This window comes from Leucoraja erinacea, chromosome 22, assembly GCF_028641065.1.
Source record: "Leucoraja erinacea ecotype New England chromosome 22, Leri_hhj_1, whole genome shotgun sequence".
Lineage (NCBI taxonomy): Eukaryota > Metazoa > Chordata > Chondrichthyes > Rajiformes > Rajidae > Leucoraja > Leucoraja erinaceus.
Genome location: NC_073398.1, coordinates 25,252,820 through 25,277,669, shown reverse-complemented (window position 1 = coordinate 25,277,669; position 24,850 = coordinate 25,252,820). Strand labels below are relative to the sequence as shown.

Below are 24,850 nucleotides of genomic sequence, written 5' to 3'. Positions count from 1 at the left end.
CCTACACTCTAGGGACAATTTACAGAAGCCAAGTAACCTGCCAACCCGCACGCCTTTGGAATGTAGGAGGAAGCCGGAGCACCCAGAGAAAACCCACGTGGTCACAGAGAGAACGTGCAAACTCCATACCGACAGCATCCGTCGTCAGAATTAAACCGGGTGTTGTAAGGCAGCAACTCTACCGCTGTGCCACTGTGCTGCCCACCTGCAGCCATAAAATCAATTGATCGCACCATGAACATACTCATCAAGAAAACACTCCCGGTCTTCTAAGGTAGAGAAGTCCAAAATCTCATAGCCCTTTGTTTAAAGAAAATTCTCCTTCATCCTAAATTACTGATCCCTTACCCTGAAATGCAGCCTCCAGTTTAAGACCTTTCAGAGGAGTAGTCTCTTGCCATCATCCTGTCAAACCTTCCTGGCTATTTTACATGTTTCATTGTGCTCACCTCTTGTCCAATAGAACATTCCACTTGTCAAACTGGATTCTTTTGGGTCAACCATCATATTCAATATTTTCATAATTCTCCATATAATACTCCATCTGTATCTTCTTGCCCAATCACTACACCTATATTTATGCCTTTGTTATTTATTTTGTGCCTTCTTCACAGCCTGCATTAAAAATTGCTTTATGTTGTCACCAAATCTGGCCACATCTTTTTCTCAGTTCCCTCAATGGTCATTGAAAAAGATTGTGAAGGTCAGAGGCCCCAATCTATATTTCGTGCAGGCTGTGGCAGGATAGTGATTAATGGCTTGAGTGCACCAGGGCTGTGGGAGGAGTGGGATTGAAAATTTAGTTTAGAGATACAGTGAGCGAACAGGCCCTTCGGCCCACTGAGTCAAGGCCGACCAGCGATCCCCGTACACCAGCACCAAACTACACACACTATGGACAATTTACAATTTTACCAAAGCCAATTAACCTACAAACCTGTACGTCTTTGGAGTGTGGGAGGAAACCGGAGATCCCAGAGAAAACCTACGGGGTCACGGGGAGAATGTATAAACCTGTAGTCAGATAGCACCTGTAGTCAGGATTGAACCAGGGTCTCTGGCGCTGTAAGGCAGCAGCTCTACTGCTGCATCACCGTGTCGCCCTTGTGAAAGCCTGAGTGTAAAAGGACTGCGAGTAGTCAGTCCCAGTTGTGAAGAGACAAGCTGAAAGGGATAAATGTGCAAGGGGAGGTTCAACTGACTGCATGTAGAAGAGGTGAGGAAGGAGCCAGGTTATTGGGGCTGGGGTATAGAGCCATATCAGGAGGCAGGTCTATGAGGGTATCATGTGAAGAGCAGGATTGTTGGGCTAAGTGCGAGCAGCCAATTATAGCAGGCTGGGTGTCCTGCTCCGATTTGGTACTTAGTCTGTTGTCCACTTTTCCATCCACAGGCGGAGGTGGTGAGCTGCTGGCAGAAGCCTTGTTCCGAGCAGTGCACCCATCCAGTGGCCAGCACCAGCTGTTGTCCCGTCTGCAACCGTTGTTCCTTTGAGGGCTTGGAATACATGAACCGCGACACCTTCTTTCTTCCATCTGACCCCTGTAAACGCTGCAGCTGCCGCAATGGGAACGTGTTGTGTGTGGAGGTTGTGTGCCCTCAGGTGACCTGTCCAGAAGCGATCACTAAACCAGGCCAGTGTTGTCCAGAGTGCCCAGGTACGTCCCACGTCTGAGGAGAATAGGAACAAACGTTGAGTCCTTGATCGGACTTTGCTGGCTTTATCTTGCACTAAACGTTATTTCTTTATCATGTATCTACGTATACACTGTAAATGGCTCGATTGTAATCATTGTCTTTCTGCTAACTGGATAGCTCGTAACAAAAACTTTTAAATGCACCTCGGTACATGTGACAATAAACTAAACTGAACTAATCTGTTAGAGAAAGGGCAGTTGACCATGGGTCCGCTATGTCACAATTAGGCCCTTAAATGGGTAAATTAGGGGGGCTATCACCAGTGGACGGATGTGTCAGTGATGAATGAGATATGTAAAGTTGTATTTTGTTTTCTTTCCACAGTCTGCACCCACCAAGGAAGACATTATGCAGAAGGATCACATTGGATTTCAGCCACTAATCCCTGCCACAAGTGTGTGTGTACAGTGAGTAACCAATTAATGTCAATCACAGTAGAAAGTCCCTGGGACCTACTGCTCATTAAGAGGCAGAGTGGCCCATAGGGTGCCCAGGAACACAGGAGGAGGTTAATCTATGTAATAGACAATGGGTGCAGGAGTAGGCCATTCGGCCCCTCAAGCCAGCACCGCCATTTAATTAGGTATGTTACAAAACTTACCTTCAGCGGCGCTGCAGTTCTGTCACTGGCCTTGTGCGCGACTTTGGCACCTTTGAGGAGGGGGGCGGGATTAAAATGCCGTTTTCTCCTGCCTGTCCGAGATATATTTTCTCGGGCTGCTACTTAATGCTGAACAATCGTTCCGACTGCCGTTCTGTGAATTTTTTTTTAAATACTGCGGGACAATTGAAGCGCTGGAGTAAAATTAAAAATCCACTTTCTAATGCCGTCAACACCGACAACGGGACGGATCTCCCGGACGGGACAAAACATAAGCGAAGTCGTCTATTTTACATATAAGCTTGCTTATTAGGATTACTTTAATCAAAATTTCATCGGCAAAAATGTGATTATGTAAATATACGAACCGGCAGTGTTTTTCCTGCTGATATGGGGTTTAAATTCACAGCAAACCACAACGTTCCAATCATTCGCGTTCCACAAAATCTCACTCGCAAGATGATTAAAATGGTAGTTGGTATCGAACCCGGGTCTAAGGCGTTGCAAGTGCTGTAAAGCAGCAACTCGACTGCTGCGCCACCGGTCAGCCCTGATCTCACCTGACACTCAGATTTGGCCCAGGTACACCTGTAGTGCTGACTGGCTTTGGCCCAGGTGCTCCCACCGTACTTTATTTCTTTCTCTTGTACTGTATGTGCTGCTCTCTCTCTTGCCCTGGCCCTCCCTCTCATTCTGTGTGTCCTCTTTCTCCCCCTACAGCGAGGCAAAGTGACATGTTTGGAGCCACAATGCGAGATCACTTGCCAATATCCCACGCAGATCCCTGCCCAGTGCTGTCCGGTTTGTCACGACTGTTACTTTGAAGAGAATATCTACCGACACCGGGAATCTTTCAAACCGGACTCTTGCAGAGACTGTTCATGCAGCGTAAGGACTAAATTAATTCAAAGCTCCTGTTGTTTGCTTCCTAGGGAATGTTCTATCCATTGAAACGCACACTCACACACTGGCCTCACGGATGAGAGTTCTCTGGTGTGACCCAGAAAACCCAGTCACAAGTAAAGACCTGTGTTGGGAAGGCAACAAAGAAGCTGTGTGGATTAAGAGCAAGTGTTGCTCTTGGTAGTCAGCAGGAGATGGACAATCAGTGGATGTGGTGAGACTTCATGTGTGGATCACTTCACTGCTGCCGCATGGTTCTCCACCAAGCACGTGAAGCAGGTCAGCTTTTCCCAATGCCGTGCCAGCCTTCTACACAAACCTTTGAATCTCCCTTCCTCACTCACATAATAAGCCTGCTCCAATGAGAAGGAATTCCACAAGAATTCTGAGGCCAAATCTGTTCCCTCATCTGTAAATCTAGCAGCATCACAGTTGGAAAAGTGAAGTCAATGTGGGTAGAGGGCGGTCATATTGAACGAATCTGATCTCGACGTGTATGGAGCTGGACTGCCCTTCACCTCTAGTACATACTAGCTGCATGGATGGTGGGCTATTTCTCTGCCAGTCTTCCCTATTCCCCAGGCCTGGCCTGAGATGGTGGGAAGAGGCTATGGATTTTCTCTCGCTATGTGGAATAGACCACCTGCAATAATATATTCTCCCCAATCTGCCCCAGTACTGACCGGCTGAAGACCCTGCACTGGAAACCTTGCTGCACTCTCATAGATCCCTCGTGCCACACAGAGGGGCTGTTAAATGAACAGGAATTCAATGTCGGGTTACTTGGTTAGATGGCCAGGTATTCAGCTCACATTGTGATGTTTAATCCTTCCTGCTGCAGGGTGGAAATGTTCATTGTTTGACCATTGAGTGCCCAATGCTGAGCTGTGGGCAGCAGGTAACTCGGGAAGGATCTTGCTGCTCAGAGTGTCGAGGTAAGAAGCTGCTCTCCTCCCTCTCGCCCTCTTTCTCTCCCTCTCACACCACTCGCTCACTCACTCACTCTCTCTTGCATGCTCCAACTCTCTTCCCTTCCCTGCAACCCTACACCTCAACCCTGCTGCAGATATTTTTATTACGCTCCATCCATTCTTTTGCTTCAATTTAAACTAATGTTAATATCGGACACATCTGGAAATATTACAAAGCCGTGAGAGTCTCTGTAGATGTGAGGCTCTGCCCACATCCTTCCCTCGTGTCAATGGCTCAGTATTACAGGGGTGGGTTCCCATCCCCTGAGGTCACCCTGCCCACGTAGCCTGGCCTCACACTGCCCGATGCAGAGGGTCCACAGGATGTCCTCTGCAGCTGACCCAGGTAAGCATAGGGCAGGGTCTGCAGGTGGAATACACCCCACGTTATTGGATGGTGGAGAGACCAGTGGGGAGAAGATGGACTCTTTAGTTAAAATGTTCAGGGATTTACTAAAATTGTTTAAAAAATGATAGGGTACAAATGGTATCACCAATGTTCAGGAAAATCCTTGGCTTTGGGTTGAAAGCATAAATAGACAGGCGAGAGAGAATGGCTCTCACGGAGTTTTGGGTCCATTCTTCAAGGGCTGTTGGAGTATTTGCCAAAAAATGGGGAAATAGCTAACAGGAGAAATATTAAAGGGACTTGGAAAGAGGGCTGCACTTGAATGAGAATTGGGGGTGGTGGGATTTAGGTCACAAACTGACCTTTCTCCCTCTCCAGGGTGGAAACGACATTTCGTTTGGACCTCTAGGGGTCCAAATGACAATTAAATTGACTCTTGACTCTTGACTCTGGAGCCTGGCAACGAGTGCTGAAAGTTCTGAGGGCCTTCCTGTCCGTGACAGTAGGACTCGGGTGCTGCCTCGTGCCGACTGGGCTGTGGGAGAAGCTACACTCTAAGATGGTATCTGACAATCATGTCTTGGTCTGGACACTCCCATTGATGTTTATTAACCTTCTTTGTCTTCAATGCAAGGCTGTGTGTACCACGGGAAGGAATACCAGGAAGGAGCGACGTGGTTCGATCCTTTGGTTCCTTGTGTAACGTGTATGTGTGCGGGCGGAGTCACAACCTGCTCGGAAATTCATTGCGTCACTCCGTGCAATAACGTTATCCATGTAACCGGGGAATGTTGTCCTCTCTGCGCAGGTATGTGGAGTGAGAAAAGTGCAATTACTGCCCATCCCTAATTGTCATTTTGAATGTGAATGTGAACCGCTTTCTTGAGCCACTATAACCCTTCCAATGCAAGTATTCCACAATGGTGCTGGAGTAGGGTGTTCCAGGATTAGACCTATCGTCAATGAAGGATTGGTGACATGCTTCTGAGTCAGGATGGTGCAAGACTTTGAAACCTCTTTGTCCGGCTTGTGGTGGAGGCCACGTGTTTGGGAGGTGCTGTCAATGATGCCTTGTTGAGCAGCTGCATTACATTTAGTAAATGGAACATCCTGCAACCACGATGTGCTGGTAATGGAGGCAGTGAACGTTGTGGGGGGATGGGGTGCCATTAGGGGAACAACTCGGCCAGTGGTTGGTCTTTTTGAATCCTGAGACAAATGGAAAGTATTCAATCACTCTCCTAACTTGCATCTGCTGGATGGACTCAGGAAGTGAACCATTCACATGGCAGACCCTGTTCTTGGAGCGCCCCGTTGATGTGGCTGGTTCAATTAAGCTACTGGTTAGTCTTATTCCCTTTGATGTTCATGGTGGAGAGTTTGTTGATGGTAATGCCTGTGAATGGCAAGGATTAACGATCAGAGTTTCATTTGTTAGAGACGGTTGTATCTTGACACCTGTATAGCATGAATACAATGTCATGGCACAATGTAACCTCGTACAGTGTATTCATCAGCAAGCTCCTCACTTCTGACCTTCTGATCATTAGACATGAATTAGCAGATGGTCTTGGAGCCGTGGTCCTTTGTTCTGAGGGATTCTTGCGGCAATGGCCTGAGACAGTTAGACTGTCTTGGAAACATGGTTGTTAATATTAAAACATGGATTTTTGTTAAATTTTTAGATTTTTTAGATTTCCAGAAATGTACTATTTGTGAAGATTTTTTTAAACATAAATTATATGGGGATTGGGGGTTGGTTATAGAACTGAAAAATGAATCAATGAATGAAGTGTGTTCAGGTTGGCAGCCTGTTACTGGTGGGTGTCACGCAAATCCATACTGAGCTGTCTGCTAGTCAAGATTTATATTAACGACTTGAATTTTAAAATGTGTGTAATGTATTCATTATTATGATATAAACCTAACTGGAAAAGTGAACTGTGAGAAATATACAAAACCTCAGTTAAGTGAGTGGACCAGGTGGTGCTGTAGCACTTATATACCTGTGAGTGTGTCAGCTCCACAAAAAGCTATCCAATTCAACCACCGCTCACCAGTAAGATGTCCATCGGTGCTCAGTTTGGGCTCCTCTGAGACCACCTGGTCCTCACGTGGGTAGAGGGTGAATCCCACGGACAAGGTGAGAGGGTCTGCCTCGATGTTGAACTCTGCGTTTTCTGAGAGTGCCATCAAGGAGACCGAGTGAAATTAAAGTCAGTGGTAGTCGAGGGAAGAGCACTCCATGATTGGACACCAATCATCTCAGTCCCACGTCCTCCTTGCAGACCTTCCTGAGGATGCAGAGCTTCTAGGCCCAAACTCCTTTAGTTAATTAATCCCATCATATCAGAAATTGTGGTTTGGTGGATAATTACCTGGTGTTCAGTTTAATTTAGTGTTTGCCTGACCCATTGAGTTCCTCCAGCTCTTTGTGTTTTGCTCAAGATTCCAGCATCTGTAATTTCTTGTGATTATCTTTGACCTACTGTAAATATCAACAACCTTTATTGAAGCGCATCGATTGGAGTGTGCATCATCTGCAAAGTACAATGCTGCGGTTTATCAAGACTTGTTCAACAGCTAACGCCTCCACCAACCAGAACGACAAGAATCATCTCCAGTCACATCATGTGGACTTGGAAGTATATTCCTGATCCTTTGTTTCTAAGTTAAACATCCTGGAATTGCCTGTCTAACAGAATTGTGAAGCACCATTTTCACAGATTGTAGGTGGTTCACTTCAATCACCTTTTGGGCAGCTAAGAATAGTAATTAAATGTTGGCCTTGCCAATGGCGTTCGTGTCCCATCAAAAATTAAAATCACCATCCAGCATTAGAAATGCTCTCACAAAGGTGACGTTTACATCTTTCATACTTTGCAGATTGTATTTACGAACACCAAGTGTACGGCGCAGGCGAGAGTTTCCATCCCAACAACAATCCCTGTGAGATCTGCACTTGTGAGGTAAGAGCTGTCTTATCAGTAGAGCCAGACCGAGGTTGCTCTTTCAATTTGCAGTCCTCTCATTCTCATTCTTAAAAAAATAGAGCTCTGTTACAGATCAATGTAGCACGAGATGGGATTAACTGGGTGAGGTCTTAGATGACAAGAATTGCCCGGCACATGCATGATGGGCAAGCATCCAGGTTCATTGCAATAAAACAGTGTGACTGGGGCTGCACATGCACTGGCAGGATGGTCCATTAGGGCCAACAGAAACCCTGGGGAGAAGGGTCATGTTTGGGAGGAGCTCCATTCTTGGCACGATGATCCTTGTTTGGAAGTACGGATTCTTCTGAGAGGGTTCATCATGACTTGGAGTAGACATCAGTGAACTCGGGCCCTGCGGGGACAATGGTGCATGATTGAGAGCATAGAGGCAATGAGGACAGTTATCTGTGAATATGACTACAGTGATCGAGGATGGTTGAGAGGGTACGTTTGAAGGTTTGTCAGGTTTGGGGTATGGATCCAGTTTATGAATATTCAAGGTTCAAGGTTTGTTTATTGTCACATGTACCAATTAAAGTACCATGGAATTCAGATTGCCATACAGTCATACCAATAAAGACCAATTTTACCAGGTCTTTCTTGTGGCTTCTTCTTCTTCTTGCATTTGTCGTGCCATATTTGTAGGACAACTTGTTCTATTTGATTGTGCACGCCAGGATGATTTCATTCGTCGAAACAGGGCGGACCACGTGAAGGTTGTGATCTTCCACCCCTTTCGTGTGGCTGAGAGACTATTTATCTCAGACTCACTCTAAGTAGGTCAGTCATGTTACAAGCTTCCCCAGATGCACTATGACCCCTGCCATCTTTGCTCCTGCCCTTCCTTGCCCCACTAACAATGCCTCCTCTCTTCACAGGTGATGGTGGATGGAGAGCAGCATCTCCGCTGCTACCAACGTCAGTGTCCCAGCCTGGTGGACTGTCCAAGGGATTTGATCCTTGCCCCAGATCCGTCTCACTGCTGCCCTAGCTGTGCCCGTGAGTAAAGTTGCCTTTTATTCCCCAGTGTGTTTTCAGTAACAGATTTTCCAGAGGAATGCAATCAAAGGCCTTCCTGAAAAGCAAAGACACTACACCATTTCATTATCTTTGAAGCACTTTTGTTCTCCCAGCTATCACCACAAATAAAATCATTCCATTAGATTGGCCAAACCTCAAGTTCGTGTTGGTTACTTCTGAATCTGAAATTATATTTATCAAATTGTCCATCGTCCACTTCCCTTGGATGGAATCTCCAAGGACTGCCTTTTATTATTTATTACATCAATCCAATTATTTGAAAGGTCGAGAAACAAGGAACTTCCTTCCTAAGAATAACACAAAATGCTGGTGTAACTCAGTAGGTCAGGCAGCATCCCTGAAGAACATGGATAGGTGATGTTTCAGGTCAGGGCCCTTCTTCAGATGAAAGGTCCAGACCCAAAACGTCACCTATCCATATTCTCCAAGGATACTGCCTGATCCACTGAGCCACTCCAACACTTTGTATCTTTATTTGAGCGGTCTTTAATGTTAAAAGAAAAAAAAGTATTTTCAAGATCTCCGAATGACCCAAAAGAATTGTCAGTAATTTGTTATTTTTATATAGAAAGCATTGCAAGTAGGTCGTATACAGCATTTCCCTACAAATAGAATTGTGTTAATCATTGGTCATTTTGCTAATTGTTAATTGACTGTTGGTGAAATATTGACTCGGTTGCTTGGATTAACTCCCTAACTCTGAAATAATTCTGCAGGATCTTTTATGGTCGTCGGAGAGGAGAGGTGCTCACATTTAAATGCTGGAACATTCAGTAGTGCAACATGTCCTCGGTGCAGTCAGCTTAACACTCCTGCAGTGCAATGCTCACTTAGTGTAGCCTCTCCAACAGTGTGACACTTGTGGTATATTTCCTTAAAGGAGCATAATACCTGGGTTTAGGATGGCTCCCTTCTTAGTAAAACTTCTAAAGCAACAATAAGAACATGCCATCAAAAGCAGACCAATTATAATGATAATGTTTTCACTCTTACCACAGAGCCACTGAGTAACTGCACGACAGCCCTGGGAGGGAGCGAACTCCTTGCCACTGATGATCCCTGTTACACCTGCCAGTGCAAGGTAAGAGCTGGAAAAGGTGAGAACACTACAGATTATGTACCAGTAATGCCAGGAAACCTGAACGGAAACCTCTGGAGACTTTGCGCCCCACCCAAGGTTTCCGTGCGGTTCCCGGAGGTTGCAGTTGGTTGCCGGAGTCTGCTCTGTGTCCCCAGAGCCAGAACTAAACATGGAGAGGCAGCATTTAGTTTTTATGCACCACATATCTGGAACAAACTCCCAGAAAACTGCAGGACTGCTGCAACTCTCAGCTCTTTTAAATCTAGACTGAAGACTTTTCTGTTTGCCACTGCCTTTCAGTAAACAGTACAATTTATTAATTACCTATATTGCACTGTAACTTCTATTCCTGGTTTTATTCTATTTTAAATATTTTATTTGATTGCTTTTAATTTTGTAATTATTTTATCTGAATAATCTAATAATCGCTTTACATCTAAATGTCATTTCATATGTGTTTCTTTCCAATGCTTATAATGTTTTATGTAAAGCACTTTGAATTACCTTGTTGTTGAAAGGTGCGATACAAATAAACTTGCCTTGCCTTGCCGGAGGTTGCAGGTAGTGGAAGCAGGTAGGGAGACTGACAAAACCCTCCGGGAAACGCACGGAAACCTTGGGCGGGGCGCAAAGTCTCCAGAGGTTTCTGTTCAGGTTTCCTAAGTGGGACAGGGGCATTACAGTGCAGAGCAGACACAGGAGCTGCTCATAGTACAGATCAGACACAGGATCACTGCTCACATACAGATCAGACATGGCACGGGTCAGACACCAGCCGACCACATCACTGTACTAACACTGACACAGAACCACCAGTCATGGTGCGAGAAAGGCACAGGACCACTGCTCACAGTACCGGCAACACAGACACAGGACCCTGACACACAGTGTGAGGCTGACATTCAACCACTTCTCCTGGGGTAGGACAGAGGACCAGATCTTTGGAGAAGAGAATGCCATGACAACAGTCCAGAGTGACTCTGGGGAGAAGAATGAATGGAAATGTGGATCTGGGTTATTTGAGCATAACCTTAGCACCGGTACAGCCTCAGGTCTACATGCAAAGGAAAGGGAGCAGGCACTGTGCTCATCCCTGCTGTTCACTGATCCCTCTGGATTTCAGAGTTTATTTCAAGACTCGACTTGCTCCTGAGAAATTAGCTTGCCATCCCACACATCATCAGAACGTGCACAGTCAGTGTTACTGCTCCAGCTCTGGGGCGGTTTAGTAATAGCATGGATCGAGCTCTACTCTGTCCACATACCCTGCATGCAAGGAATATTTCATTGCGGCCCTACCTCCTCTTTCCCTGGCCACATGTGTGGCAGGGAATGTGCTTTGGTACACAGACCTGTGCCTTATGACTGTGGACAGTAACCACCTGAGCACTAAAAACAAATGCAGCCGAGTACAAACGCCTTCCCCTCGTCTGTGTGAGACTGGTCAGCCCTGACCGCCAGAGGGACAGGTCAGGGGCGGATGCAAAGCAACTCCCTGCAACCCTGGCCACAAGGTGACAGGTCAGGGACTGATGTGAAGCTGCTCCCTGCAGTGGCAGATGTGAGACTATGTGATCCATATAAGCACACAGCCTGTCAGCTTCTGCGGTGGTTTGTTGAAGGACTGACGTAAACATTATTTCAGTCTTCCAACAAGGATGTGGAATTATCAAGGTACCTTACACTACAGGCGTTGAATGATTTCTCCGGTGCAAGTAGAGTCATTGTAACATCCTGAGGGATGAGTGAGCGGCAGGGATGAGCACAAAGTCTGCTTGCTTTCCTATGCCGGAGAGCAGAGGCAGTAGGGCAGTCGTGTCTTGCTTCTGAATGGGTCAGCCTGTAAACCCAGCCTGTTGCATATTGCGGTGTGTTTGTTGCAGGATTTAACTTGGATCTGCATCCATCAGAGTTGCCTCCCGCTCAGCTGCCCGATCTCTGAGCAGTTTACCCCAGCAGGGGCCTGCTGCCCAATCTGTGACGGTAGGATTAATTCCTGTTAATACTGTTTATTATCCTTCCAGCGAATCGGTTTTGTTCATTATTACTCTATTCTTTCTGGACCTTTGCTACAAATATAAACTGTTGCAACTTTAGGTGTGTTTAATAGAGCACCATAGAGGCAGCCTTCCAATATTTCCTACTCTGTGCTCTGGCTACTCAGGGAGGGTTGCATGGGAGCTTTCCTTGCTGTCTCATCTATGTTGTATCTAACTAGCCTTTCCTATTTATTCTGCAGAATGTGTGATCGAGGGTGAAAATCAGCGAGTTTCTGATGGTCAAACCTGGACTGACTCCATTGATGAATGCATCACATGCTCCTGCAATGTAAATGACCTTTGCAATTATCTTGTGCGATCTCCATCCCTTGTGCGTGTTTTGTTCGCTCCCACTCATCGCCATTCCTCTCTCGGTTGCTGATTCCTCTGTTTGGTTTTCCGTAGCTCGGGCATGTTGAGTGCCACATTGAGGAATGTCTCTCCGTCATCTGCCATGACGGCCTTATCAAAGTCCGATCACCAGGAAGATGCTGCTATGAGTGCCAAGGTAAGGCAGACAGGTGACCAGGCACCAGGTTTGGATGCATGGTCTTCGGTGAGCATTGCACCTTGATAGTCTTCTGCACTTGTCATTACTGGAACTTTCCTTGCCCTATGTCTGGGTCTGTTCTGGGCCTGCTGATAGAGTTCGATTGCTGAGATCAGTCGACAACTCCATTATCATTTTATCAACATACATCCGGGATTGGGGTTTTATCATCTAGCAGTCTAACACTACCTGAGAGGCAGTGTGTGCTATGGAATTTCACTCGGCAACATCAATGTCTGGGTTCCTAGCTCAGTTACTCTGTACAACATTGTGAACACAAAGTCAGGTTTAGAGGCATGGAGCAATTCAGCATGGATACAGGCCCTTCAGCCCACCTTGTCCATGCTGACCAAGCTGGCATTCTGGGTTGGTCTCATTTGCCTGTATTTGGCCCATGTCCCTCTAAACTTTTCCTATCCTTGCATTGGTGCAAATTTTAAATGGCTCATTGGGCAGTGGAGAGGAGCTCGGACGCTGGCAGTTGTTCATCCTCTGACTCTGAGTTCCATTAAGCCGGCAATAGATCTAGACCCCACCTTCACCCGTCCCTCAGTTACAGCCCTTCTTAATGTACAGGTTAAGGCTAAACAGCCAACTCCACTTGCTCCTTTGCTCCTATGTGGGGGATGAGTGTGCAGGGGAAAAGGATCTGCAGCAGCCAGGACTACGGCATTGGATCTGGCTCTGAGACACTGCATGGTCAACTGAGATATTATAGCCATGATAGAAATGTGGCTGAGAGAAGGACAGAAGGAGCTCCATGGTACAGATACTACAGGGGAGGTAGAGTTGCAGGTAAGAGAGGAGCGAGAGGGGTGCATTTTTGATCTGGGAGGACGTAACTACATTGTTCAGAGAAGATTTTCTTGGGAGATGAATATGTACTGAAGGCTGCATGGGTAGAACCTAGAAATAGGAAGGGATTGATTACATTGATGGGACTGTGATATAGGTCTCTTAATAATCAGCATGAATTGGAGGGGCAGATGTTTGAGATTGCAAAAAGCTACAAGAATAATAGGGTAGTATTGGTAGATTTCATCCTCCCTTATATTGATTTGTTCAACCATGGGATAAAGGGCTTGGACAGGGTGGAATGTGTTACATGTGTCCAAGGAAGCTTCCTTAAACAGTATATAGAGGGCTCTACTAGAGAGGCTGGACCTCCTCCTGGAGAATGAGCTGTGGTAAGTGCCTGAAGTATCAATGAGGGAGGACTCTTAGACCAGTGACCACAATTCTATTAGTTTTAAAGTATTTATGGAAAAGGATAGGACCGGCGCACAAGTTAAAGTCTTAAGTTAAGGTTGATTGTACGCGTCTGTTTGCAGGTAAAGGAAGTCTGGCATGAGGAAGGCCAGCCATCCCCCTTATCTACAAACGGGTAAGGTAGCATAAGTGAGATAGGAAGGGTATGGGGGCAGCACGTTCCTATTGGGGTGAAGTGCAAGCCTGGTAGGTTTAGGGAGCTCTGGTTGTGAGATTTTGCAGCAGCTCAGGGAAAAGGAGGCATACGTCAGATTTAGGCAGTCGGGATCGTGAATACATCTGCGATTATAAGTGTAGGAGTACACTTAAGAAAATAATCAGGAGGGTGAAAAGAGGACATGAAACAGCTGTCGGGCAAGATAAATGAAAATCCCAAGGGATTCTACAGCTATATTGTGTAAAAAAAAAATGTTTTTTTTAAAAAGTGGCTCAGGAAAGAATAGGACTCCTTAAAAATCAGCATGGCTATCTCTGGAGAGTCAAAGAATGTTTAATTTTCACATGTACTGACATCAGAGCAAAGACATTGTTAGTAGCAGCAGCATGACAGGAACATAAACACAATACATATAGATAATATAGAGTCATACAGTGTGGGAACATGCCCTTTATAACTTACAACATATAATAAACATTGTATGGAATGACAAGAGAGGGGGGAGATATTAAATAAATACTTCTCATTCATTGTTACTGTGGACAAGATTGTTAAAGCTGAAGAACAGGAATCTGAGCTGTGATGTTCAGGAGGTGCAGGTGCTTTAGCACCATGCTGGACAGGGCGGTATTTTTTATGGGATGGTGGGAGCAACTGTTTCTTATGAAGGTGGGAGATTTCTCTGTTCGCTGATGTCTCTCTGCAGATCCCAGGATTTCCTGCAGCTACCAGGGAAACTCGTATCAATCAAACCAACACTGGGAAGTGAATGAATGTACAACCTGTACCTGTGTCTCTGGGGAGGTCCACTGTCAGACCGAGCACTGTCCACAGCTCACCTGTTCATCGGTAAGTCAAGGGGATAGCGCAAAGATAGTCTCACCACTGGATTATTTTTGATACAAAATCATAGAAACCAAGAGATTAGTTAGAAGCTGGAAGCTGGTTGTGGTATTTGGGTAAAAGATGAAGCAAGAGAGTTGCAGGTAAGGATTTTCATTGGGTTTCATTATGTTTAAGGAGTTAAAGTCAAATTAAGGAGTTTCATGGGTATTTGTGCAAATACCCAATAACAAATACCTGAGAGTGAGTTGCAGGCTGAAATATGATTGAGCAATTTAGTGTGAAGTCAGCTGTTTGTATATGGGGATGAGTGGCTGCCTGCAGTTTACATTTGGTACCGGCAATGACTAAACAGACTGCAGGCGATGTGAGCTTCAAGCAATGACTCTTCCTTTGTCTGTAAGGATGAAAGCCCTGTACTGATCCCAGGAATGTGTTGCCCTCACTGCATTCCACGGCCCGCCACCTGTATGGTCTTTGGAGATCCTCACTACCTCACCTTTGATGGGAAGATGATCCATTTCCAAGGAGCGTGCAGCTACATTCTGGTTGAGGACTGCGAGGGAGGAGACTTCAGGTCAGTACCTCAGTGAAGCAATGTGAACCAGCAGGTCTATGGGGAGGGATAAGTACTTTTGTGTAATTGGGAATCAATAGGCTCAGTAACCACAACCTGGCCCTGTCCTATCTGCCTCTGCCCATATCTCTCCCACTTTCTATCATGCCCTGCCTTTCCACCTGCCCCTTGTTCTGGATCTTTGTTACTTGTCAGGTGATTCTGCCCAATGCCCATGGCAGCTCTCAACCGAGCATCCAGTCAGTCCCGTTACCCCTCTTTATTTCCAATCTCCTTGCAATTTATTCTCTTTTACGTGCCCATCAAGTCCCTTTTGATTATTTCATCACTTACCTACAGCAAGGGATCATTTACAGCAGCCAGCTAACCACCCTCTGGGACGTGGGAGGAAAAAGGAGACCCCCCCCCAGCAGAAACTGTTACGGGCCTGTCCCACTGACGCAAATTTACAGCGACGGTCTTCGACCTACAAGCTCGAGGACACTCGCCTGGAAAACTTTGAATTGGATCGAACGCCAGCAATGAAACCGCAAGCTGGATCGACTGACCACACATATATACACACACACACACACACACACACACACACACACACACACACACACACACACACACACACACACACACACACACACACACACACACACACACACACACACACACACACACACACACACACACACACACACACACACACACACACACACACACACACACACACACACACACACACACACCGCCAAGGCAGGGGCCAGGGAAAGCGGGGGAGCGCTGTCTGAAATTCACACCCGCGGTGAAGAGGAAGGTAAAAGACGGCTGCACAGTGTACGGTAAGTCCTTTAGAGAGCGGGGGAGGAGGGGAGAGAAGAATGGGGGGAATAGGAGTGGAGAAGCTTTTAAGAAGCCAGACAACTTTTAATAAAGTTCAGCGGGCATTTTACATTACCAGTCAGTTGTCCTTGGTCCTGAAAACGGCAATGAGCCAATTAAAATGCCCAGTGAGTGAAGGAGATTGCCTACGGCTGCCCTCAACTGCCCATAACTAAGTAGCGACCCCACTCCACTGCACTACGAGTTCAAAAGAACCATGCCGACCAATTTTTACTTGTGGAAAATTTTTCAACATGCTGAAAAGTTTTCCTCGACCAAACTGAGGCAGCGAGTATGTGGGAACTTCCCTCGAGCATGAAAGAGAGTTCCAGTGACCTCATAGCACCTCCTAGGACCACGTGTTGACCAAGCTGCGAGTTTGAGTCAAGGGCCAACTCTTCTAAACTCACAGATTAGGTCGTCGCAGTGGGACAGCCCCTTTAGGAGACAAATGTGCAAACTTCACGCAGACTGATCCCAAGATCGGGTCCAAATGCAGGTAGTGCTGCTGCCTCCCTGGAGCAGTTGAGGCAGCAGCACTGCCCGCTGCACTTCCTTGGATCCTATCTCATCGTTCTATCGCAGAAACTGGTTTGCTTGCAGTTTACCTCTCTATGCATCTGCCTGTGTTGCTCGGAGTATTTTATCTTTTCTCCTCAGTGTCCGCGTGACTAATGATGATCGAGGTCGGAAAGGGGTATCCTGGACTAAAGAAGTAACGATGCTGATTGGAGACCTGATTATCCAACTTCTCCAGGACTGGGTTGTGATGGTAACTGAACTGATTATTGCAGCCCATTAGCTGAAGGTTTGAATACGCTGTGGGTGTTGGATGGGAGAGTGCATCACTATTGAGAATCTCACAGTGAGGTTGGATCTGAAGCTGACAGAAACATAACGTAAGGTGTAAGAGAAGCTGACGTGGGAGGGTGGACAATAACACAACACATAATGCAGCCCAATCCGTAGGATGTGGAAGGTTTACCAAGCTGTCAGCATGACGTCACACTGCTGAGCCAGACTGTATTACACTCAGCTCTTCTTATTCCTTGTCTTAAGGGGTTGGACAGGCTAGATGCGGGAAGATTGTTCCCGATGTTGGGGAAGTCCAGAACAAGGGGTCACAGTTTAAGGATAAGGGGGAAATCTTTTCGGACCGATTTTTCACACAGAGAGTGGTGAATCTCTGGAATTCTCTGCCACAGAAGGTAGTTGAGGCCAGTTCATTGGCTATATTTAAGAGGGAGTTAGATGTGGCCCTTGTGGCTAAAGGGATCAGGGGGTATGGCGAGAAGGCAGATACAGGACACTGAGTTGGATGATCATATCATATTGAATGGTGGTGCAGGCTTGAAGGGCCGAATGGCCTACTCCTGCACCTATTTTCTATGTTTCTATGTTCTTTGCCTGCTAGACATGGTGTGAAATGTCTTTGTGTTTGTAGGTGGACAGCCACAGTGTATCGCTACCTTTTCTCAAGGAGCCATACATCTACATCGAGAGAAGAACCAACAATATCTTACTCAACACCAACATCGGTGTGAAGGTGAGACCATTGATTCACCCTTTCCAGTTGCTGCGGGGTGAAGGGGAGCAGACTGGTGGCTCCAGTTTTCCTCGCTGTGTTACGTGGGGAGGGGATCAGGAAGACTGATAATTCTCTGAGCCATGATAACTGTGCACTCCTACCACTGCCCCCTCACCCAGCACAAGAGGCTGGACTGCTGAGGATAAGACTAAAGGTTCCAAAGGAAAGCCAGACCTTGGAGTGGCTGGGATCTGGGCTGAAAGCCTTCTATGGTTGAGCTCCAGGTGCTCCACATGAAGTGAATCTGGTGCAGTTCCATTCTGAGTGGGCTCCTGCAGTGCAGTGCTGCTATCTCTGCAATTCACTAGCCCTGTAAGCCTTGGGGACTCAGCCATTGATTCAAATCAGATTAGACGTTGGTGGATTACTGTGTGTTTAGGAAATGTAGGTATGAGGAGATAGTTCAGGAAAATGGCTCCTAGGTAGAAAATCAGTCTGGACCCTGATAAATGCTTAAAGGTAGAGAGGGCAAACGCCTCAGCTATTTCTTATGTATCTCATCCAACTCCATCCTCAGAAGGAGGATGGTGACAAGGGTGGGGTATATGAGGAAGTACCTTGCTGGAGATTGGACTGAGGCCCATTGAGGGAGTGCTGGCTGCCTTCACTCGCTCTGGTCCCAGGTTGGATTCAGCATCCCTCAGAATGCCCTAAACACTTTACAGCCAGTGAGTTGCTTTTTAAGTGCAACCTCTGTTTAATTGTGGGGAAACACAGCAGCCACTTTGCAGCACACAGCAAACTTTCACAAACACCCATGATCACATAAACTGGTTTAAGTGAACAGATAGGGCCTCGGTGAAACCTCATTCACAAGAGGGCACCTTGGTCACACTGCAGAAACCAATTGTTCAGCAATCCCTCGGTTCATAGTGGAAGTAACAGCCCGTGTTCTTATGTGTGAAGCTTTGGGCTAATGTGAAGTGTTGTCCATGAGGAAGGCCATGTGACATATTCCTCTCCGTTTCCCATTCCCGATGCAAACGCCCAACCCGTTCATTGTCCTTTGGCCTCTGGACTCACTTGATTTTGATACATGACGTTCACAATGATTTCTTGTTTCCTGCAGGTCCTGTGGAATGGGAAATCTCACCTGGAAGTGAGCTTGCCCGGAACCTACAAGGGTCAGGCATGTGGTCTGTGTGGGAACTTCAACAACTACCCCCAGGACGACATGCGGATCCGCAGCGGACAAATCGTTAGCTCAGAAGCAACGTTTGGGAACAGCTGGAAGGTGGGTCCTGAGGGCCAGTCAGAACAAAGCCATGTCTGTGTGCTGATCGCAATGACCAAACTGTCACACTTACTGAGAGTAAACGGCCTGTTCCACTTGGGCGTCATTTACGTGACATCCAAAAAATTGGTTGGCGCGTGGTGGCGTATGCAGTGACACGTGGTAACGCGCGGCGCCCCAGTGTTTTGGAATGCTCAAAATCCTCGTGCACCACCTGTGTGACGTATCCCTTGCGCACGCTGACGTGCTGACGGCGTACGCTGACATACTGACGACATACGTGTAGCGCGTGAAGACGCATGCTTACGCATGGTGACGCACGAACATTGCCTATGCTAATTAATTATGCAACACCATGTGTCAACATCCGTAACCATGAGCCGCCCGTACGCCGTCGGCGTGCCATTTGTGCATCATTTGAGCGCCGCACCACATGACCACCTGGGTATAAAGCGCACGTAGTTTTGAAATGTTTTCACTGGGGAAATCCTTGCCGTGGAGTTCGGACTAAGTACGAACGACATTGCAAATGGCTCCCGAAACGATGCGCAAATGACCCCCAAGTGGGACACGCCTTTTAGTCAGCAACCGGTGGTGCTTGTTGTTTGGAGACACAAGGAACTGCAAATGCTGCAATCTTGAGTAAAAACAAATGACTGGAGTAACTCAGCAGGTCAGGCAGTATCTGGGGAGAGAATGATCCTACAAGATACAAGATACATTTAATTGTCATTTGGACCCCTTGAGGTCCAAACGAAATGCCGCCGTTTCTGCAGCCATACATTACAAACACATAGACCCAAGACACAACATAATTTACATAAACATCCATCACATTGCTGTGATGGAAGGCCAAATAAGCTTATCTCTCCACTGCACTCTTCCCCCCCCCCCCCCCCCCCCGATGTCAGAGTCGAAGTCAAAGCCCCCCGGCTGGTGATGGCGATTGTCCCGTGGCCATTAAAGCCACGCCGGGTGGTGCGAGGTCGCACACCGGGTTCTTGATGTTAGAGCCCCCGGCGTGCGCTCGCAGAGTCCCGCGGCCATTCCAAGCCGCGCGGGGCAGTGATGTAGGCCCCGCTCCAGGAGCTCTTCAACCCCGCAACTCGGGTGGGGGAAGTCGCCGTTGCGAGAGCCCCGAAAAGCGGTCTCCCTCCAGGGACCCGCGGGCTCCCGGTGCCGCCGTCCACAGACCTGCCGTTGAAGCCTCCGACTCTCCGGTCGGGCCGCAGCAGCAGCAGCGCTCCTCCACCGCTCCACCCGCTCCGGACTCGGCCAGCCCCGCGACGGTGACGGTGAGTCATCGGCACCAGAGTCCCCGGTCTCTTCCTGTTGGAGGCCGCTCCTCGTTGCAGCCCCAACGATAACGGAAACCCGACGAGAAAAGGTCGGGTCTCCCATGCAGGGAGAGATTTAAAAAGTTTCTCCCACCCGCCCACACACACCCCAACAAAAAATAACAAAAACTACATAAAAACACAGACAGAAAATAATAAAACGCGGACAGACTGCAGAGGCCGCTGCTGACGAGAGTCGCGCCGCCCACCGATCCTGCTGTATGGCTTGACAACCTTTCTCACAATTCCACCAAGTTTGATGTCATTTACTAACCTACTACTCAGACCACCTACATTTTCATCTAAATCATGAGGTCCCAGCATCCCATCAGAAAAACATTTCTACCATTCCCCTCTATGACTCAAAGATGACGCACCTTGTCATCCAGTGTTCTGAGGCAGCATTGTAATATTTTCCAGAACTTTCAAAATTGATCAAATCCGGAATGGAAAAATTCAGTCAACATATATGCACTCCTTTAAATTTGCACTATGTAAGGAACAAAGTTCTGAGGTTGAATGTGCACGCTTCCCCTGCAGGTGTTACACTGGGTGTATTACATTGAGATTTCCCAGTAATTGCCATAAAACCAACTACTTTTGCAGACTTTCTCAGTATCATTGCTCTAGTAGTATAGATATATAGATCCAGGCCATAAGACTTTATTCACTGCTTGCATCAAAACCAAATTTCATTGATTATGTCCTCCCACCTCAATCTTTTCCTATTTCCCATTCTATTCTGATTTGCAAATCTTAGTTCAGGATGCATGCTTCTGATCCAGGGAAGACTTGAGTGCCTGGGTTAGTGCTACCTGTTGATCACCCTGTGTCTATGTTTGTGTGGTCACATGCCCCCTCTCCCAGGTCCACAGTGAAAATGAGAGCAGCCCACATTGTGCAGACGCTGAGGACATTGACCCCTGTAAGCGGGCAGGCTACCGGGCTCGCAAAGAGGCCAACGCCAAGTGCAAGATCTTGAAGTCCAAGACCTTTGAGCGTTGTCACGGGGTGATGCCACCTGAGATGTTCTTTGGCTCCTGCGTGTACGACCTGTGCGCCTGTGGTTCGAATATTGACGATTGCTTGTGCGATGCTCTGGAGGCCTACGCGTCGCAATGTCGAGAGGCTGCGGTTGTCCTACACTGGCGATCACCAACACTCTGCGGTATGTTGCCCGATTCCAGGGATTCCCAGGAGCCGACCGGGTTGAAGTGGTCGGAGAGGGGACACAAAAGGCAAAGCGTGATAGGTTTGGGAGGGTGGTAGAGCTGTGTTGACAGGTTGGGGAACTTTGGAATTGCTGTCCCCCTTTTGGTGGAGCAGAGTCAATGAACAATATTTCTATGCTAGATGGGAGCTGCAGCGAGTGTGACTGGACCACGTGAAAAGGCAACAACAGTCATTAATAAAACACCACTAAAGCCGTAGAACGATCCCAAGGCACTTAACTCGAACCTTAATAAACTAACATCAACACCATACCATCCATAATATGGCAGGTGGCCAAAGATTTGGTGACAGTGAGGATTTCAAAGAACAAGTTAAGATGGTTATTGAGGTAAACATATTAAAGGGAGGAGGGAGGGAATTCTACAGCTTAGTCATTCTACAGCCATTAAATTCAAGGAGAGTGATGGAGGAGCACAGATACATTGGTTGTCGGGCTGGAGAAATGGAGGAGGAAGACCAAGGAGCCATTTGAAAAGGATAAGAAATTTTCAATTGAGGTGTTGTGTAACATTTAGCCAGAGCATGTCAGCATGGATCAACATGATAGTGGAAAACGGTAATACAACTTGGGACACAGGCAGCAGCATTTCAAAAGACTCATTGATAAAGAGGATGAGGAAAGTTAGCCAGGAGTGCAGTGGAATGGTGAATGGAAATGATAACGGCATGGCTGAGAGCTTTAGCCGCAGATTACCAAAGGCAGCCCCAGTTCGGGTAATGTTATGGAGGTGGAAATACTCTGTGAAGTACTCAGGCAGCTGAATGTAACAGAATAATTGGGTACGATTTAGCCTCATTGGGAGGGACACATTGTGCTGTATTAAGCTTATAAAGTGAATCAGCTTGCTAACTGGACTGTGGTCTCTCCCTGCAGCGGTTGGCTGTCCATCAGATCGCGGCTACGTGTTCGATGAGTGTGGCCCCCCGTGCCCAAAGACGTGTTTTAACAAAGATGTTCCGCTGGGAGTGATTGACGCCCACTGCTTCAAGCCCTGTGTCCCAGGCTGCCAGTGTCCGGCTGGTCTGGTGGAACACGAGTCCCATTGTATATCACCAGACTCCTGTCCCAAAATCATCTACGGAAACTTGTGATTCACACTGTCACAGAGGGACAAGCACACGCTGACGCACATACACTGAAACATCAAGCACTATCAATGCACCCATGGCCGCGTTTTACTGCTGTGGGGAGAAGAGGAGAAAACCCAGCTGATATTAAAGTGACAGGCCAAACTATTAACCTTCAATGTTGGCCCGTGCACTCAGGCAGCAGGACCAGGTACGAGCTTAGAGAGTGTGCACAACTTTTAAAACAGATGGATTAGAAAGTCTCATCCCTCTCTCTGTTCAGCTAGAGTATGTGTATTTGCCATCTGAAGTGCTTTTGTTCAAGTTCTGTCTTCATGTCACTGTTTCTGAGCTTGTCCGTTCACTATTATGTAAATTATATTTTGATTTTTATAGTTATGTGGGTGCGATATCCAATTCGAGGCTGTGAAAAGGATTCTAGATTCTTGGGCCTTGTTATTGAACGTGGTCATATTTATATTCAATCTAGATACTCCCATGGAGAATACACAGAGAGCATTCGGAGCACATCTTCCCACGTACATTCTAAACTAATCACATTGCTTCACAACCTGACTGTGTCTCTGAATCAATTAACAATTCACCTAATCCCCAATTTTTCCATTTCATTCTGCATCGAACTGTTGGTTTCACAATTCCATTCCTTTTCTCTTCCAAAAAAAGAGTGAGAGCGGGAAAGAGGAGATCATTTCCAATATTCATAGTGTTGGCAATATACTCTGTAATCCCCTACAGGCTCCAGAATGTTTGTGGAATTTCCTTACTGAAAAATGTTGGGATTGTGCCACCTCCACTGTTGTTCATCCAATGGGCAGATGAGGCCCAGGTTTAACCTCTCATCTAATGAGTAACTCATCATGTAGCAATATCCCTGGTATGTCAGCCTAGTTTTTTGCTCCTGGGTGTTGTGGATGGGACTTGAATCCATTGACACCATTAACGGTGCATGATAATCCTTGATATCACTCGATTGAGCAACAAATCCACCATATCTGTCCCAGACTAATCTCACGAGCTCTCTTTCATGGGAGTGTTACATCCCTGTTCCAATATCTTGAAATGAGCTTCTCCAGGGATCTGGAGTTAAGATTTTAAGAAGCGGAATTTATTTAATCTTTGCTCACATTATCACTAAGGATTGTTAATGTCTAGTATACACTGCAATAAAACCACTTTTTTGTTATTTGTTCTGTTGAAATTATCTGTTAATTTATGTGGGTACACAAAAATGCTGGAGAAACTCAGCGGGTGCAGCAGCATCTATGGAGCGAAGGAGATAGGCAACGTTTCGGGCCGAAACCCTTCTTATGTGCCTGTCATTATACATGGACCCACATTAGAAGACACCATTTTGTGCAGAATTACAGAAAAAAACTCTTAAAACAGTATAAACATTCCCTCAATTCTTCCTCCTTCAGTTAATTCATACTGGACTACATTCTCCAAATCCACAACCACACATTCAAGTGAATGGCGATCATGGGAACTGGAGTATGTAAATGTTTCTCGTCCTCTCTCAGATGATTGCTTGGGATCGAGGATAACTTGCTTCCTTTTCAGTTTTGTGGATTGCTTTCTGAATGAAGTAAGATTTGTGCCATATGGAAAGTACTGTTTATATGGATAACGCTCAATCCTTAAGAGGTAGACAGTCAATATTAGCCAAGTGGAACAGAGGTGTATTGTCCAGAGTATTTTCCTTATTGTCCCCAGAGCTTATTCAATGTCTTCTTTGTAAACAAAAATGACACTAAGTGCTGGAGTAACCCAGTGGGTCAGGCAGCATCTCTGCAGAACATGGATAGGTGATGTTTTGGGTCGGCACTCTTCTTCAGACAACCCAAAACATCACCTATCCATGTTCTCCAGAGGTGGCTCCTGACCCTCTGAATTACTCCAATACTTTGTGTATTTTTTTAATATACCAGCAGCTGTAGTTCCTTGCATCTACTTCTTTGTCATCGTGTCTCCTTCAGCCACTTACAAAGGGGAGGCAGGTTATGGCAGGAAAACAAAAGTGTCTAATCATGACGTTCCAACCACTGTGATGTGGAATGTTTCCAGATCTGCTGGTCATTTCCTGTCTGTTTTCAGAGCGAACACTGTGCACAACCTTGCCACCAGCACAGAATGATCGGTCGATGACCTTTTGTAAATGCCTATTCTGTTCTTCCATCGTTCACCTTCAAATGTCCTAACTAACTCAGCAGAAAGGTTGATGGGAATTGTTCCAGAGAGTGAATCCAAAGTCCAGCAAAAATGGTAAGCGGCACGGTGACACAGCGGTAGAGTTGCTGCTTGCAGCGCCAGAGATCCAGGTTCGATCCCGACTATGGGTGCTGTCTGTATGAAGTTTCTTTGGTCCCCGTCCCCCCCACCGTGACCGCGTGGATTTTCTCCTGATCTTCGGTTTCCTCCCACATT

The 24,850-nt window shown here is 46.6% G+C and overlaps 1 protein-coding gene across 1 annotated transcript in view; it reads left to right on the top strand.

Annotated features, from left to right (window-relative positions):
• kcp (kielin cysteine rich BMP regulator) overlaps nt 1-23,609 on the top strand; it is a 110,586-nt gene extending 86,977 nt beyond the window's left edge. The window contains exons 39-56 of the mRNA XM_055653236.1: nt 1,394-1,658; nt 2,023-2,105; nt 3,020-3,187; nt 4,044-4,137; nt 5,157-5,330; nt 7,409-7,491; nt 8,397-8,517; nt 9,558-9,640; nt 11,524-11,623; nt 11,880-11,968; nt 12,085-12,187; nt 14,362-14,504; nt 14,903-15,075; nt 16,606-16,717; nt 17,390-17,491; nt 18,603-18,767; nt 20,972-21,272; nt 22,212-23,609. Coding sequence (XP_055509211.1) covers nt 1,394-1,658; nt 2,023-2,105; nt 3,020-3,187; nt 4,044-4,137; nt 5,157-5,330; nt 7,409-7,491; nt 8,397-8,517; nt 9,558-9,640; nt 11,524-11,623; nt 11,880-11,968; nt 12,085-12,187; nt 14,362-14,504; nt 14,903-15,075; nt 16,606-16,717; nt 17,390-17,491; nt 18,603-18,767; nt 20,972-21,272; nt 22,212-22,429 — 2,577 coding nt within the window. The 3' untranslated portion in view covers nt 22,430-23,609. The remainder of the gene's footprint in view (nt 1-1,393; nt 1,659-2,022; nt 2,106-3,019; nt 3,188-4,043; nt 4,138-5,156; nt 5,331-7,408; nt 7,492-8,396; nt 8,518-9,557; nt 9,641-11,523; nt 11,624-11,879; nt 11,969-12,084; nt 12,188-14,361; nt 14,505-14,902; nt 15,076-16,605; nt 16,718-17,389; nt 17,492-18,602; nt 18,768-20,971; nt 21,273-22,211) is intronic.
• The last annotated feature ends 1,241 nt before the right edge of the window (nt 23,610-24,850 follow it).